Consider the following 18,949-nt stretch of genomic DNA (forward strand, 5'->3'; position numbering starts at 1 on the left):
GAGTTTTTTTGTTTTTTTTTTTTTGCAAAAACTGAATGCGTGTGTTGTGTATTTGCATGTGTGAGTGGCATCCCTTACACATACACTCACACAATGAGAAGCTTATAGGATATTAATATTTTTTTTATTTTTCAATTTAATTTGATAAATGCAAATTATCATATTCTAATTTTAGTTAAAGTCATTGTGTTTGTTTAAAAATATTTTACAAATTGAGTTGATATTTTTTTTCTAATATTATCAATTATTTTTTGCAGCTTGTCTAACACATGCACACACTTATTGGCAGTTCCAAAACAAACATGACGTCCCTTTCTGTTTTTGCACTGTGAATGTATGTATTATTTTTTTCTTTATATAATTTTTTATTTTATTCTTAATTTTGGGTAAAGTAATATTCAATTAAAGACGTATTTTATTACTCCAATTATTTGATGTCAGTACAGGCTCAACAATATCCAACATTTTAAGGGTAAAACTTATCTCAATATACAATTGAAAAATGTTGTCGTCAACGCGTTTGATTATTTTAATATAAAAAACTCTAAAATAATTTTTTTAATTCTGAATCTTTTTACTTTTTATTTATCTATTTTTTTTTATTTTTTCATTTGTGTTAATTAAAAGTATTTTAATACTTTTTAAAAAGAATGATTAAAATAAAAAAGAGAAATAAATTGCGAGTACATACCAGCATAAAAATATTTCTGCCCTTTGCTGTTGTCAAGTCTCAAAGTAAACATGTGACATCAGGAAAATAAAAAATAAAAAAAAATCCTAAAAGAGAATGATGACCTTTTTGTCGTTTCACTCGTTTAATCATGTGCTTCATTAGTTGTCACTACCTAGCTTTTGTTAATATTTTTTGTGACGTGTTATCCCAGATAATAATAATAATAATTTATTTTTATTAAATGGAAAAAAAATTAATTTACTTGATCTCTCGGATTCATGATTATTTTGGATTTATTATTGATATAAATTTTACGTGAATTTTATATTTTTAAAAATCAATAAACTCTCAATACTTTGACGATAAATTTTCTCAAAAACAAAATGAGTTTTTTTCTTTTATCATCATCATTGTTTGTTCGTTTTTTTTTTTTTCTTTATTCTTTCCTTTCATCACGTGTTTTTCAAGTGAAATTAAAATTCAATTCACTTTGCAAGTTTGTTATCGTCAAACAATTTTATATCAAGCTGTGTATATAAACTATGTTTTCTATCGTTTCACATAAAGTATCACCGTTTAGCTCGTTCATATTAATATCACCTTGGTATAGATGACGATATTTATGGAGTCAAGTTTTTCAAACTTGCCTGACTCTTTTTGACCACGTATCAATGAAAAATTATTTATATTTTTCGTTAGTTTTTTTTTTCATTTATTCATTTGCCAAGTATACTTTTTTATTTTATTTATTTTTTTGATATACATAAAGCATCTTTTGATTGAATCAAATATTAGTTGGTAAACATTTTTAGCCGGTGAATTAAAAAAAAAAAATATATATTAAATAGAACATATTTTTTTTCTTCAGTTTTAAAAACTGAATTCACTTGGATTATATTGGGTAGTTGGTTAACTTTAAAACGTTTAACCATTGCCCACGACCGTGTCGTTTCGTCAAAACTTTTAACGAGCTCGTTAAAGAACTGCCATTTTTTTTTTTATTCATTTTTTTTTCCTTTCATTTTGACTGTTCACACGTTTGATATTAATTACTAAATAAAAAGGCGTTAAAAGTGTCAATCATTTTTATATTTTTTAAAAAGATGATTCATTAATTTAATTCAATATCAAAATTAAAAAAATAAAATAAATGATTTGTATTCACGAGTGCAATATATAGACTTTAAAAATAAGTAATGTTAATATTTTAGTCACGTTTAAAATGAGCTTCTCGAGCTTGTATGCATTGTCAGATAAACGATATAAATTTCAATGAATTGATGAATATAATACAATGCCTGTGTATTTTCTGTGTTACAAATAACAAGAACTGTATCATTCAGTTCAGTGAATGAGTTCATTACACAGTGGATACGAATAAATATAATTTAATCAATGCTGGTTAATCATGTGTTAATTGTGCTGCCTATAATTCCAAAGAATCGACTTGTATACAGTTTCATTTATATCAATTTAATATTAATTTACTCAAGCCCTGTTGATATAATAATACAAACTGATTTACTAAATTTAAATATATAGTTTCATTGATTTGATTAATTAAAAATTATTTTTCATATATATACAAAAATTACTTGAAATGTAAATAAATGAAAAAAGTGTTGAACTTAGGATTCACTTGAACTACTCAATTGAATTCTCAACGGAGCTTTCATAGTTTCATTGCAATTTTCCAGCAATCCTTTTGACTGCTTTTGATTTTAACTTTATAAAATGAGATGTTTTGAATATTTACTTGGCTTATAAATTGCAGAAAGACTTCTTCCTTTAAAGCACTGGATGGTAATAATTTAATTTCCTTTATTTTATATATACCAGTGCTTGTTTTATACCCTTATTTTTTTTTTTATTTTATTTTTTCTTGTATGAATTCATTTTCTCGTCGGGTTTGAGAAATATTTATGTGGTTTATGCAAGTCTAAAAGAAAAAAAAACTTAATTTAATACTTACGTGTTGTATAAACGTGATTAATTATGAAAAAAAAAAATTATTATTATATAAAAGTCAAAGAAAAATTAGATAATAAAATATCGGTATTAAATAAATTTTAAGAATTTGTCATGAACAATTAATATTTTTTATACAAACATTTTTGGTCATGGAATATTACAATGGTCCATTTGTCACAATGTCGGTTTTTTTTTTTTTCTTTTTTTTTTTTGATTCATAATATACATTTATAATAGATTTTATTTCATTTTCACTTGATAAAATTACTTGGTATTTTTAGTTTTTTTTTTTTTTTTTTTCTTGTTTATTTTCACACACTTTTTTATTTTTTAAAATTGAAAATTTATTTGTGCATTTTGCAGCGTAATTTTTTTAAATTAATAAATATTTAAACACTATTATATATAATATGAAAATTATAATAAAGAAAAAAATCATTGCACTTTTACACAAATTATTAAATTCACTTAGGGTTTTGCGAATTGTTGTCTAAGATTATAACGACAGTAATCTCTTCCGATAATATCATTTTCTGGTATGTCATCATTGAATGGTTCTATCCCTTCTGCTGCCATTCTGTCTCTCACCTGAAATTAAATAACAAAGTTTCGATAAATTGCATTGATTTTTTTTTTGTTGCGTTCCACACTGCTGTGGTTTATCCAATATTTCAATGAGTGATTAATTAAATTCTCCATGAACGATGCACGCATTAAATTAAATGTAAGGGAAATTAACTGCCTTCATTTATTATCATCAAAATATTTCTCGAATAATTTTCAAGAAATAGTACATCATATTATTTGAGTCATTAAACGGTATGGTTTTGTGTGTCTACAAAGATATTTACTGAAAAATTAATTTTATTTATTTATACATTCAACAGTTTTTTTGTCACGGTAAAAAATTTTTTTATTCGGGTAATATTTTTGTTGTTTTTAAATGAATCTATTTACCCACGATGTCGTTATATTTTTCCCATGTAAATAAGATAAATTTTACTATTTATTATTTAACTTATATGCACTACGTTAAATATTTATTTTTCAATAATATATTATCGTAAGTCGTAAATTATATTACTCAAATACAGCATTATTTGTTTTACTAAATTTAAAATAAATAAAGGTATTTTAATTTTAAAAGAATGATTTATATATTTGCATATAAACAATTACTTGGACAATTGATGTCTGTAATCTAATTCTCGGACTCGTTAGTGAGATTTTGGGGCTTACCGGATAAAAAAAAAAAAAAAAAAGAAAATCAGTACGATATATAAAAATAGTAAAAGCATTAGTAGATTGAGATGGACGTCATTCGGGTCGAATTTTTATTCAGATCACTGAACAAAGCACAAACAGTTTCAGCGTTGATCTGGTTTCCAATTAAATGAATTCCGGACACACTGGCTGATGGCTGAGTGATGGGAAAAAGTTGTGAAAGAGCGACGGTAAAAGGTGATAAAAAAGTAGATATATATATGTAGGTAGGAATAAACTATGTGCGAGCATGTTGACAGTGAGTCGGAAAAGACGAAAGAAGAGAAAAACGGGGAATGGTTCCAAAGAGGAAATGAGCTGGTGACGTATAAACCGCGGGCTCTAATCAAATCCTTGCGCAAAAAACGCATTGTGTCATTTTACGTTGTCGTAGACTTTAGTTTCCTCTTTTTTCAAAAAGTTTTTTTATTTTTTTTTTTACAGTGTATACGATAGAAATTCTGACTGATATTTTCCAGACACAATCAAAAGAATAAAAATGCGTAAAATTGTATTTTCTAGTTGTACATGTATATTATATAAATATAATTTATATTTTTCTATTGTAGTTTACATTTTTTTAATGAAAAGTTTTATTCATATAGCATCAGAGTAAGTCAAAACTGAAGAGGTGCTTTATTATATTATAAAACATATGGGTTTTTCTTTTTACGTTCAGGCATTTGTTAAAATATACGGATGATGACATCTAAGTCTGTATAAAGTTGATATAATTATTGTTTATAGGTCAAGAGAAAAACCGAGAAAAATATATTTCATGACAAAAAAAAACCACGTAAATTGAAAAATTATTTTGAGTTCAGTAATAAATTTTACATAATTCAAAAAAATAATTATCCATTGAAATAAAATATATATTATTTCATGGTTGAAATTTTAATTTTTAATTGAAACAAAAACTTGAAAATTATTTCAAATAAAAATACATAAAATTTAATTTAACGTGAGATAATAATTTGTCCTAATAACAATCAAATAATTTAAATAAATAAAAATTAATTAGTTAATTTTTTAAAAAGAAATTTGATGTATTACTGTATCAATTTTCAATTAGTTCTAGTTAATTAAATTGACTGATAAATTAATATTAAATAACTATAAACAACAAAGTATAATTGCCGAATGACGATGCAATAATTGCTAATGGATTGAAATCGAGTTATTCGAGCATATATATTTTAACAATGATCAAATAAAAGCAGTTGAGTGAATAAATGGAAAATTCTAATTGAAAAGATTTTAATATCTTGAATTTTTTATTTACTTTTTTTTTTTTTTATTCCAAGCATTTTTATTTTTAAATTTTAATATTTATTTGCCAATGCTAAGTACATATTCATTACAAGATCTTTTAGCTTTTCCAGAGGTGTTTTACTAAAAAATTCTTTTGCTTTTATTTGAATACGTTGTGCACATCGTCGTCTCGTAACTATAATTATTTCGGCAACGAATGTTATAAATACACCAAGTAATTTGTGTATAGCTATACCAAACTCAGCCAAAATTTCAAGACTCTTTTGCCTGACTGAGAGTTTTACCAGGTGGAAAGTCAAAGGTGAAACCCATGACTCTTTACGGAAGTAAGTAATGTGCAGTCAGTCATTCTATAATTACTTGCATCATGAGAGACTGAGATGAATTAACCTATTCTTTCAAGCGTATCTAATGTTAGTTAATTTTTTTGTATTTTTAAAATTATTATTCATCATTTCATGTCTACGTGCAATTGATTGAAAGCCATTTTACAATTCCCTATTTTAACTTAATCGATTCATGACATGATCAATTATTTTATTTTTTCTTTTTTTATTTTAATAATAAAACTGATCAATATACATTTATTCTTAACATAAAAGATTTCAATAGTTGTGCTTGTACAATCTGTCAAACCAAGACATTACATTTAACAAAGAACTTGGCACAAAAATAAATTACATTCTTTTTTTTTTAAATATATTTTTTAATATTTTTTAAAGCTTATATATCTTTGTGTATATTATCTTTCGTGGACAAGTGTTGGCACCTAATAGTAAATCGATTTTACATTTGGGAAAAACATACGCAAGCTAAATCTCTGTGCTTTTTTTTATCCCTCTCTTTTTTGCCCTCGCCCTCTTTATTGTCGTGAATTATTTGATACGTTATTTGGTAAGCTATATAAGAGCCCAACTGATACATCTTATGAAAAATAAATCAAAATAATAATAGAGCAACTTTGTATACATAGTTTATCTTTTTAAAACATGCTATAATAATTTTTTTTATATTTACAAATTATTGATAACTTTGATAACAAAAAAAAAAACATAATGACAGTTTATCGATATAATAAATATTTTTAAGACATCTGTTTGATTACCTATAGATATTGGCAATAGTCCAACATTAATATTACAAAGTGACCTTTGGCCCTTGAGTTTTTTTTTTGTATTCAACTTAAAGATACATGATTCTTATCGTTTTTTATTTTTTGAGTCGTGTGCCGAGAGTTGAACTTTTGTCCTGCGATATACAAAGTATTATATATCTATATTATATACCTTTCATTTCACTCTGTTAAACTCAGACCTTATTCAATTCACTATTCTATTGTCATTTATTTTATTCTCTAAGATGAACGAGTTTTTTATTTAATTTAATTTACTTTTTTTTTTCATCAAATTTAATAGCTACAAATTGAAATGAAAAAAAAAAAAAAAAAAAATTTTATAAAATTAATGAAATTAAATTTAAACTATTGAATTTTACCTGCTCGACTGATTTGAACACACGAATTAGATTTAGTCCAGCAAGTTTTTGAATGTCTTTCTCTGACCAGCCTTTCGTCAGAAGCTCAGCAAACAGTTCTGGATACTTACTGACATCCTCCAGACCAGTCGGTGTTCTGAAATGAAAGAGATAAAAATAATGAATAGACCGACTGATAAAGCATCTTTTTTTTTTCTCTTAGATTTATCTTTTTTTCCGAATATAAAAGATTCCAAATATATATAAATCTAATTCTGGTCCGAGTCGTTACTTAAACAATAACACAAACAATAATTATAATTGTGATAATATCATATATTTGTTCAACAATTGTAATAAGCATAATTCAATGAAAATTCAATACATTGAATGTATAATTGGCAGTACTTAATCGACATTTGCAGACAGATTTGTACATTGTAGTACTTATCCATTGCGCGTACTCGAAAATTTTAGTTATGTCAAGTATTCTCTTGTTTTTTTTTTTTTTTTCTTTGTACATGGGTTTATCGATCATTTTGTAGTTTTACAATGATCGCATTTGTATTGAATTATATAATATACATTTTATCATAGGCAATTGTCGATTTTCCAAGTTAACATATATATACTAAGCTTCCTTTATCAAAACTTTGTCACACCCATCTCTTTGAAAAACCTTTTGTGTATAGTCATGTTATCTTTTGGAGTAGTACAACTTAACAATTGCGTAGGTATCGGTGTTCTATGGTGAACACGAATTGCATTTTCATTGTTGTTATATATACATATACCATTGTACAATAGCTTTTCTTAAACTTTACCAATAGTAATCTATAGTAATAGTAAATTTTAGAATTTCAAGACTCCAATAGAATTCACTGATCCTCAAACAAAGTATATCTCTATTTTGCTATTGTTCATCTGTATGTATAAGTTTCCTTTCAATATCTACATCTATTCATAATTAATGAACTAAACTATATTAAAATTTATACAAAAATAATATGTAAAATAATATTTAATATTAATAATACAATTAAATTAGTAAATTTAAATATATCTAAATTTTAATATTCTTTTTTTAAAATAATTAATTAAATTTTAATTTTGATAAAAAAAGACAAAGTGTTGAAGGATCAAAAACCACACAAGGGTATATGTTATGGGTATATAGTAATATTGTGGTAGACATACTGCGTATATGGTATGTAAAGGCATGATGCTGTAACAGGCATGAAAGGGGTGGTAAATGTAGATGAGCAGTATGAGCCAATAAGCTTTTACGTGAGATTAAAATTCATATTACTTGGTCCATATATATAGTGTTCTGGTATTGCAACGACACAAGCATTATCATCCAGTATGAACACACTTCGTGTTCTTCTTTTTCTTTTTCTCAATATACCCTCGATCCACCTCCGCGCGTAACCGAGTCAACATTACACAATTAAACGCCACGGCGCCCAAATAATACAAGATCCGGGGGAGAGAAAAAAAAAAAAACATCAAGACAATTTCGAAAAAAAAAATATATACGTTAATTAGTAAATATAAAATTAATAAATATAAAAAATAAATAAAAATTTTTGAGATAGGACTTGATATATTCATTAATAATAATTTTATAAATATTAATATTTAAATGATTGATAAAGATGGCGGCATCTTGGTTTTTTTTTTTTACCGCCATGATTTCTCTCTCTCCAAGAAAAAAAAAAAAAAAAGTATAAGTTGTGGGGGGTCGAGGATTTGCGTACTATGGGAAGCGCGGGGTGCAGTATGATACTCACCAACTTTAGACATCTCAAAAGTGAATTACGAATTAATTATAAATATAAAATAATTGAATAATTTTAACAGTGAACAATATTATACATTATTGTAATTAATAATAAACAATCGCTGTGAGTTTTTATAATATATTTATTACTTTTTTGTCTTGGCAAATTATTTTTTTTTTTTCTTCAAAGAGTGAGAGAGAAAACATGGCTGTGTAAAAAAAAAAAAAAAAATAGCCAACTTGCCGCCATCTTTATTAATTTTTTATAAATTATAAATATTTATATAATAATTATTATTAAATATATCGAGTCATATTTCAAAAATTATTTTTAATTTTTAATTTATTAATTTTATATTTACTTAGGTAGGTATATTTATTTTGTTTTGAAATTGTCTTGATGTTTTTTTTTTTTCTCTCTCCCCCTAATGTTCGGGTGTCCTCGGGCCCTTGTGAGAAAATAAAAAACATCTTGACCTTGATCAGTGTTATACATAGCTCGGTTACGCGCGGGGATGCATCGCTCCGTGAGTAATTATAAATAAATATTAATTATAAAATTAAAATATTAATCTAATCGTGTAAACGGAATAAAATACGTTATTATTTACCGAAAAATTTTAGTGAAATAAATATAAAATTATCGGTAATTGTGGAAAAAAAAATGAACATTATTTTTTTGGAGCGTTAAAATTTTGTTTGAATATTTACATAATACACAGATAGTTATTGCAAATTTTCTGTGTTCATTTTATTTATTATGTCGTGATTAACATATTTTTTGTAAATTCGGAGCGGCTTGATAAAGATTAATTATTTAATTATTTTTTAATAACAATGGCGGCCAAACGGCGTTTTTGGCATTTTTTTCGTCATTGCCAATTTGCCATTTTACCTTTACCCCCAGTGAAGATAGAAAAAAAAAAAAAAATCATGGTGGCCGCAATATTGTGTGTGACAATCACGTGACAATATAGTGAAAAGTATAACAAACAATATTAGTTTTAATTTTTTTTTTTTTTTTTTTGGAGTATATCAAGAATTCCAATGATGCAATTTGTTGGCTGCTAAAAATATTTTCATCTGTCTACAACTAAAGTGCGTTATTTTATTTTTTATATATATCATAATTATAATATTTTTTATAAAATAATTTTGACTTTTTTTTTTTACTCGGATATATCGAGCCGGGCGTTATTTTATTTTTTTTTTCTCTCTTTTGTTTTGCAATTCGTAAACACTCACATCACACCTACTCAGCCTATATTTTTTTTTTTGAATTAAAATAAAAAAATTAAACAATGTTATTCAAGCGGCATTCGATTATAAAGTCTTATGTGTATCTTTTGTTTTGCTATATTTTTTTTCGTATATTTTTTCAAGGACACTATCAGCAAATATTTTTTATTATTGCTCAATTATCATTTTCATTTAAATATACTTTATTGTACTCAAAAGTCTTTATAAATTTATCTGTATAAAAAAAAACAATCTGAAAAAATCGTCTGATAAATTATAAATGTTAATAACAATATTTTATTTACAGATAAAATTTTATTTCGTATGTTTGTTGTCATTCGTAGTTTCTTTTTTATCGATGACGGAGTTTACGTTTTTGAAATGAATGTCACTGACCCTAGACAAGTTCTTCTCCTTTTTTTTTTTCTTCTTCTCAATATACCCTATTCATTTTTCATCATATACATATAGACATACACATTGTACACGATTTAAATGAAACTTTAGATTATGTTTCACGTGGTGCCTTTTTTTTTGTTTTTTTTTTTCCTTTTTGTTTTTCTTACTGTAATTAATGTCATAATAATTATCATTAATTGTTCTTTTCTATATCTTTGTGAATCTCTTTATTATTCTTTGTGGTTTTTATATATATTTTTTTTCTATTATTATTTCCATTAATATTTTTTTTTGTTAGCACATTTTTATTTATGTATTCTTGTTGATAATGATGCCCATAGGGAGTGAATCTTATTTTATGCTTAATGATTATTTTTGTATTGTAAATTTACTTGTTCACATTGTTCTGATATTTATTTAATTAATGTTATTTTATTTCTTAATGAATTATTGTTTTTATACAATAATTTATGACAAATTATATGAAGAAATCTTTTTTTTTTTTTTTTCCTCCAATGATTAAATGAATTTATTTTTTTTTTCTATATTTTTTCGAATTGAGGTTAACTGGGGGAAATAAAGTATGCCTGATTGGAAAATTCAATGAATTAATTTATTTTTGACGTCAATTTGAACTCATCGATTAATTTATATATTTTTTTTTTTTTTATTTAATTTATTAGCATCATCAATGTGATAAAAGTATGATCGATATATTTATTCTGATTTATTTTGAGAAGAAAAATTTTAATGATGTACTGTGTGATAATTAAAAAGCACTTGGTTGATTGAATTTTTAGAAAATTTTTCAATTAAGATTATCAATAATTAATTATACATTATTTGTGTAAAAAAAATTTAATTATAAATTGATTATTACGACATGAAAATGATATATTATTGCGAACTATTATATATATTATGATTGCAACTCATGAGTATAGAGAGTGGTTGTGGTTTGCAATTCAATCAGTTGTTTAAAGCCACAATGATCATAGTGTATATTATATTATTGGTCTATATAAATTTATACCTGATTATATTTTTTTTTTTTGACATTATTATTATTAATTTAAATTCTGAAAGTAATGATATTTCCACCTAGTTGAGTCTCATACTCAGTGCTTGATAAGGTTAATTTAAAAAACCACATCATACCACCATGGTATTACTTTTTATCATTAGAAATTGTAAACTTTCTTCACTCAGTCCAATTCACTATCTCCAATTTTCAACTGCCATTTGTTAGCTGTTTTTTTTACGAGTCCAGCATAATTCGCAAACTCGAGGAAGGCGTTAAAGAGATCACGATATCCGAGAGTATATCATTTTATGAGATCTTCTATGTAACCTATACGATTTTCTCAAGTTGCTATAAAAAATGGAAAAATTTTTATTAAATTATTACGACGTCTAGTATAGAGATAACCTAACGCAAATAATATATTGAACAAGATAAGCATTCAGAATATATAAATAAATAAAAACGATAAAAGCTTTTTTATTTTTTATCTAAATTTGACTTATTAATTTTTCTGTCTTTATTTTTTTTTTTTCTCTCATTTTTTTCTTTTATTACAGCAATAAAATACTATCTCAAGATATTACTGTGAAAACATTAAAGTATAAAAAAAAAATTATAATAATATTATCACTACTTTTTTTGTCTTCTTGAAATGGTTAAAAAAAAAAATAATGCAAATAAATTTTGATATATTTTTACATCAAGTAAATTCTTTAAAGAAACAAATTAAAAATTTACATGAATTTTTAAAATTTATATTCAAACAATGAATGAAAAACTTTTGGTATTATTTTAATTCGTTATTGGTTTTATAATATAATAATATTATTTTAAAAACTACACTGTACAAATGTCATTTTGAAAAATGTTTGATCTTGTTCATTTTTATTTTTTATACATATAACTTTAATCAAACTATTTTTGAAAAAAATTGATTATTTTTATACGCTATCCACATATTTCGATATATTTATTTTATTTTTTCCTGTGAAAACAAACGGTGAGAAAATTGAAGCGTGTATATAAAGCTTGATAGATGAAGAAATAGAAAAATATCGCAAAGTGCTAGTTCAACTTATTTCTTCCACACGAATTTCCAACGTGAGATCTATGTCGTTCATATATAACTCATTTATCTCTCTCTCCCCGGGTTGAAAAAAAAAAATATGAAAAATTAAATAAAAATACAGAAAATATTTGATCATTAATATTATTGATATAAAATAATTATGAGTGTATAGCAGTGAGAGACGACTGTAGTTTTAAAATTTTGTTATAACTTTTCTATAAACGAGGACATTGGCGCCTGTATCTATACCTTCTAAAAGGTTCATTGTTCATTGATTTTATAAACACAAGTATTATCATAAAAAAAAAAAAGAATAAATAAATTGACGGAAAATTTTTTTAATTTATTTATTTACACATAAATCACACATAATTCACACGTAATTTTTAGTCTAATAACATCAAGATTGAATGTTTACTGAAAAAGTTGTGCTACCTTAATATGTCAATTTTAAAAAAAAATATGTTGAATTTAAAAAAAAATTGTTTTTGATCCATTTTTCAATAATATAAAACACATACCTGCACAAAAATTTTAAGCCCAATTGCATCGAGATCCGATGATTATTGAAAAAGTTGTGCTAGCTTAATATTTGATTTTTTTAAAATGTAAAAATAAAAAATTTTCTTCAAATTTATTTCTTCACACATAAAACACATAATTCGCACAAAATTTTAAGCCCCACACATAAAATACATAATTCGTTGGTACTTAAAGAAAATTTTGCCTAATTGCATCGAGATCCGATGATTATTGAAAAGTTAGTGCTAGATTAATATTTGAATTTTTTAAAAAAATGTAAAAAATAAAAAAAAAATTTTCTTTCAAATTTATTTCTTTACACATAAAAAACACATAATTTGCACAAAATTTTAAGCTCAATTGTATCGAGATCCGATGATTATTAAAAAAGTTGTGCTAGCTTAATATGTGAATTTTTAAAAAAAAAATATCAAAAATATCAAAAAAAATTTTGTTTACTCGCTTTTTTTTGTTGTTTTTTCGTTGCTAACGAAATAAATAAAAAAATAATAGAAAAAGGCAAACAGAAAGCAATTTGTATGAGAGTAAGTGAGAAAAAAACAATGACCAATCAAATGTCCGGAAGACCGATGATGTTTGTCCTTTTTATATTAGGATAATATTTATAATATTTATAAAATTTAATTTTTATATTTAAAAAAATTACACCTTATTCATTAAATAACATAAAGTTTTTCAATAGCACTCATATTGTTTTAATTTTTTTCAATATAGTAAATAAAACAATGAAGCTATTTTTTTGTCTGATTTATCTCTGACCTCTATCACTTTTGGGACATGAATGTTTGATTCGATAGCAGTTGTACTTGCTAGTAGTTTTTGGTTGATCAGTGTATTTCATCCAGTCACAGAAGCCGGATAAAATACATTCAAATTTTTGTTACTTTGTTGTTTTTTCTATCACGTTAAAGTATATAAAAAAAAAAAAAAGTTTAAAGAGAAAAAGCATAGGGAACAGGGTTTGAATGTTGCAGAGACAATAAACGAACGGATATAGAGGCGTGTATAAGGTCATGACGGAATACCATGAAATAAAAAATATATAAAATAAATTGAAAAACGTTTTGAGATTTACAACGTACATGTGTATATTTTTTGTGTATTTAAATGGAATGCTTGATGTATGCTATGCACAACCAAAGACATTTTTTGACATGACAATGAACCAATGGCATTTTTTTTTTTTTACACACTTTGATTGAATATGACATACAGCATTTAATTGAATTTCGATTTTAAATATTTGCAAGAAGTATAAAATTATAAAACATTTAAAAAAATGCCAGCATTATAATTTATAAAATAAAAGCTTTATATTTATTTTATTTATATTTGTGATTTTGTGCAGTATACAGAAAGAAAAATCCTTCAAAATGTTTTCATTTTTTTTTTTATATAGAAAAATATTAAATGCAATTCTTAGAAAGAAAAACATAAAATTTGAATAGAGCCTAAATGAAGAATTATAATTATTTTTCATTTGCCAAATCTATAAAAAAATTTATTCATATATTTTTTTTAGATAACGTTGAATAGTTAAGCAGATTTTAAAAATACTTTTACATTTATTTTAAAAAACGTGAATCAATAAACTGTTTTATATAACTTACTATTGAAAAACTTTATTTTAAATTTATAAATAAAATTTTTTTTAAATATATATCAGAATTTATGGTAAATTTTTGTGAAATATTATTTAGAAAATTTATATCTGAAAACTTGGATGAAATATTTAATTAATTTTGTAGTTTAAAAGCAGCGAGTATGGTTGTTATATCAAAGGTATACGTCGACCTCTGTCTACATCCCGTTTCTTTACAGTTTTTATATATAGATATACATTACATTAATAAGTTCAAAAGAAAAAATAAAAAAAAATAAAATTATCCACATTTAAATACATGCGCATAAATCACTGTTTATTTAGACCATTGTGTGTTGATTTGTTTTTTGTTTTTTGTACATATATCTGCACACTATAGAGCTCCCTTTGTTTCCGGCTTATATCGTGTCACTTAGGCTTTCATTTATAAGTTCCGATCATTCATTTCCGACAGCTATGACAGACTTTTGTTCGTTAAAAATTTTATAGGATTATTGTTTTAATAATTAAATTCATCGCACCATGAAAAAGCTTTTTAGAAAAACAAATTGACAAAATTATTTTGAGCGACATTTCCACAAAATACAGTATTTATTCATTATTTTTTTTTCTCTTCAAAATACCTATAAATAATTAAAAAAATTTCATGATATTTTTTTTCTAATATTTAAAAAATATTATAATTAAACTACCTGGAAATTTTGTGAGATTATTTTTCCAATATCGGAATAGCATTTAATTAAAGTCATTCCGTGAGTGTTTTTTTTTTTAGAATAATTTTAAAAAAGTTATTTTTTGCAAAAATTATTTAGTCGGAAATAAAAATTGACCTCCAACAAAATAAACGCTTTTTACACAACCGATAGTAATATTTTTACAGTGCTAGTAAATAATTTGGATGAACAAATTTTGCGTATAGCTAAAAACGTTTCACGATTTACCCGAGTGGAAATTGAATCCGGCTTGGCCGGATCCTGATCCGAATCGGATCCAGTATGGCTAAGGTAATCCGGATCCGGGTTTCCTGACCCTTTTCGGATCCGTTATGGCTAAGGCTAACCAGATCCGGCTTTCCTTACTCTTTCCTGATTTGAATCGGATCCAGATTGCCGGACTTTAATCGGACCTTATTTTTTCTTTTCAAAGTTATCTCCGGGTTCGGTCAGGTTTGGCTAAGGCTAACCGGATCTGGTTTTCCTTACTCTATCCTGATCCGAATCGGATCCGGAATGTCGGACTTTAATCGGACCTTATTTTTTTTTTCAAAGTTATCTCCGGGTTTAGTCAGGTTTGGCTAAGGCTAACCGGATCCGGTTTTCCTTACTCTATCCTGATCCGAATCGGATCCGGAATGCCGGACTTTAATTGAAGTTTTTTGTCGTGCTACCGGATCGGTCAGGTTTGCTAGGTAAGCCGGATCCGGTTTCCCTGATGAAACGGATCCAACTTAGAAGTATTTATTTCAGAATGTCATTTTATTTGATAATAATAAATACATTGTTGCATATATATAGTATTAATCATATCAAGTTTTCTATTGTAATTTTGAAATAACTTTCTACACTTAAAGGACTTGATTTTATGGATTCCACGTACGCCGCCGTGGTCATAGGATAGAGTTGCCGACTTTGAACAGAATAGCCCCGAGATCGATCCCCGCAAAATCCGGAATTTTAGTTTAGTTTAGGTTGAATTTAAGATAAAAATATTGTTATAATGATTGTTAAAAATAATTGAAAAAGCAAATATTTTTTTTTTTAAATCAAAAATTTTTTTAAAACAAAATTCGGATCCGGTTTAAATATAAAATCGGATCCGATTTGGATGTAAAATCGGATCCGTTTTAGATGTAAAATCGGATCCGTTTTAGATGTAAAATCGGATCCGTTTTGGATGTAAAATCGGATCCGATTTAAATGTAATTTCGGATACATAATTTGGTATCCGATTTAGCCACGGTGTCCTTATTGTAACCGAATCCGGTTCACCGGATCCGATTCGGAGTCTAGCCGGCGTTACATTTTCAGTCCGAATCGGATCCGGCCAGCCTGATCCGATTCGGATTTGTAATCAGGTAAACCGGATCCGTCCTGGATCCGAATCGGACTGAAATTTCCACTCGGGTACTTACAAATTGATTCCATCGTATCCAGCTCCAATGCCAACGTGGTCGATTCCGGCGACCTTTCGCACATGATTGATATGCGCTGAAACATGAAATCGAAAATGATTGGTATAAATAAACGTTCTTGTATATACATGTATATATTAATATCGATATCACTGATACATTTATATACATGTATGAATAATCCTACATTGATAGTATATTATGCATGGGTTCAAACATGCAGGTTATCCGATTGCATCAACAGAAACTATAAAATTTTCAATGTACTTTTTAATAATCACAATCGTTTCATTTAAAAAATATCATTACTGCTTATTATTATTTTTTCTTTTTTGTTTTAAAAAAATTTAATAAACACATTAGAGTGCGTCTCGAGTTGGCATATATTTTTACTCATATATATATTTTTTTTTTTTTGAAGCTTCCGGGTATTTTTGCTCTTATATTTTCATGAGCTTTACAGAAATATATATAGCTGTAACTGGCATGCAATAATCGAGTGTAAATTGTTCATGCATAATACGTGATATCACTGAAAATTTAAGCTATTGTAAAAGAGAAGAATATGAAGAGATGTCAAGAAAGTTGTATGTATAGTTGGATGACGCAGCTGTAAGCTCTATATCATAATAATAAACTTTGCATCGTCATTAATATATAACTAAAGCCAGTCTTAAATTGTTATAATTATATATATAAAAAAGAACGTTTTAATATTTATCATATAAAATTTAATACTATTATCATTTAACTACCATGAGAAAAAAAAAATCTATTTGCATTTTGTTTTTTTTCTTTTTTATTATATACAAGAAAAAATTGGCTTTTATAATTATGTGGGATTTTTCATAATGTTGAAAAAATAATGCCAATCACGTTGTTGTTGTTAAGAAAATTTTCTTAAATATTTCTTTTAAATTTAAGTTGAAAGCTCGTAAAAAATACGGCAATGACATTACGTTTCGACATTACGCAAGTTCCACGTAATTACATAAAGAAAAAAAAAAAAAAAAAAAAAAATTTTCTCTTCGTGAATTAACTTACCGGCAACGTCTTGTAGTGTAGATCTTCCACTACAGCTTATAAAATGTGGATAAAATGAAATCATGACAATACCACCAGATGTTGCCTAAATAAATTCATAAAATTTTTATATTAAAAAAATATATACATCATTAATTGAATGATGTGAAATATCAATTTAATAACATAGTGAGTCAGCTGTGAATTTTTTATTATAATAATTAATAAATAATAAAATATATTATTATTATTTTTACCAATAATCGAAGTGCATGATCAGGCACATTTCGCGATGAATTGCAAAGTGCATGAGCACTACTATGACTAAAGATAACTGGTGCTCGTGAAATACCCATGGCATCTAGCATTGTTGGCACAGACACATGTGATAGGTCCACCATCATTCCCAGCCTATTCATTTCCAGCACTATACTCTGTTGAAAAAAAAAAAGAAAATATAAATAAATATATGAAATTAATTTTGTGGTGGTAACAGCAAATTCTATATTGTTACTTCTTTTAAAGAGTGGAAATTTTGGACAGATGTATAGAATTTGAGCTGTTACGTTTGCTCTGATAAACATGATTTCTATTGAATTCAATTGAAAAAAGAATTTCAGCAAGTTTGACAAACAAAAAATAAAAAAAAAATAAATAAAAAGTATATATACAAGGTAAAAGAAAAAATGTTTTTAGATATAAAAATTTCCAAATAAAAATCTGCTGCGGATATAACGTAAAAGACTTTACAATCTGATTTTATTTGTTTTGTTTTTGTTTTTTTTTTTTTTTTCGATTAATATTGCATGCAAGTAAATATATGCAATAGCAGTGCTCTCTTTATTTTAAATGAAACAATGATAATCAGTATTCAAGGGTGAATCTGGAAGTAAAAGACTTTTTGAAGCAGCTGAGCTGAGAATAAATAAATAATAATAAAAAATGAAAAAAAAAAAAAAGAATGAAAATAAAAAATACATGGAAAAAGACCCACGTTAAAGTTACTGACACTTATTGCCCTAGCTGCTTTGCCGTGCGAGATCAGCCTATTCTTTTTACAACAATTCACATGCTGAATACAAACGAATCTCATGATATTACTTTAGAATTTAAAAATTAAAAAAAAAATAAAAAGTTTGAATTTTCATGTCAATCTGTGTTGAAAATTGCCTTTCCATTTTTAAATCAAATTTTCAAGTATCTTTTTTTTTTTTCTTGCAATTTTAAATAAAAAGAAACATGCAGTGAAAAATGTCAATGAATAGTCAGACGTCATTTTACAGTACGTAAATTAATAGATTAAAAAAAAAAAAAAAAATTAATAATTAATCATTCATTATTCTGTTGATAGAAATTTACGTTTGGATTATAATAAAAAATTAAATATGAAAAAGAAACATTTTTCTTTATAATATTTATCAATAGAATACCCACTTTTTATCCCTGTGAAATTTTAATGATAAAAAAAATCTCATCAGTA

General features: G+C 25.6%; 1 protein-coding gene and 1 long non-coding RNA gene across 5 annotated transcripts in view; one reads left to right on the plus strand and one right to left on the minus strand.

Moving 5' to 3' along the window:
- The window catches only part of LOC122848730, a 39,399-nt gene that overhangs the window by 345 nt on the left and 20,105 nt on the right, over positions 1 to 18,949 (plus strand). The window contains exon 2 of the long non-coding RNA XR_006373481.1: positions 258 to 334. This is a non-coding gene — a long non-coding RNA (uncharacterized LOC122848730). The remainder of the gene's footprint in view (positions 1 to 257; positions 335 to 18,949) is intronic.
- LOC122848728 (dipeptidase 1) overlaps positions 2,757 to 18,949 on the minus strand; it is a 34,456-nt gene continuing 18,263 nt past the window's right edge. For 3 of the 4 annotated variants that reach the window (XM_044146991.1, XM_044146992.1, XM_044146993.1), the window contains exons 7-11: positions 17,727 to 17,903; positions 17,491 to 17,575; positions 16,447 to 16,522; positions 6,677 to 6,812; positions 2,930 to 3,232 (exon numbers count right to left, since the gene is read on the minus strand). In XM_044146991.1, the coding sequence (XP_044002926.1) occupies positions 3,113 to 3,232; positions 6,677 to 6,812; positions 16,447 to 16,522; positions 17,491 to 17,575; positions 17,727 to 17,903 (594 nt within the window). In that variant the 3' untranslated portion in view covers positions 2,930 to 3,112. Of the gene's footprint in view, positions 3,233 to 6,676; positions 6,813 to 16,446; positions 16,523 to 17,490; positions 17,576 to 17,726; positions 17,904 to 18,949 lie in introns of all 4 variants that reach the window. The other variant, XM_044146990.1, reaches the window with a different exon arrangement.

This window comes from Aphidius gifuensis, linkage group LG2 (assembly GCF_014905175.1).
Source record: "Aphidius gifuensis isolate YNYX2018 linkage group LG2, ASM1490517v1, whole genome shotgun sequence".
Classification (NCBI taxonomy): Eukaryota; Metazoa; Arthropoda; class Insecta; order Hymenoptera; family Braconidae; genus Aphidius; species Aphidius gifuensis.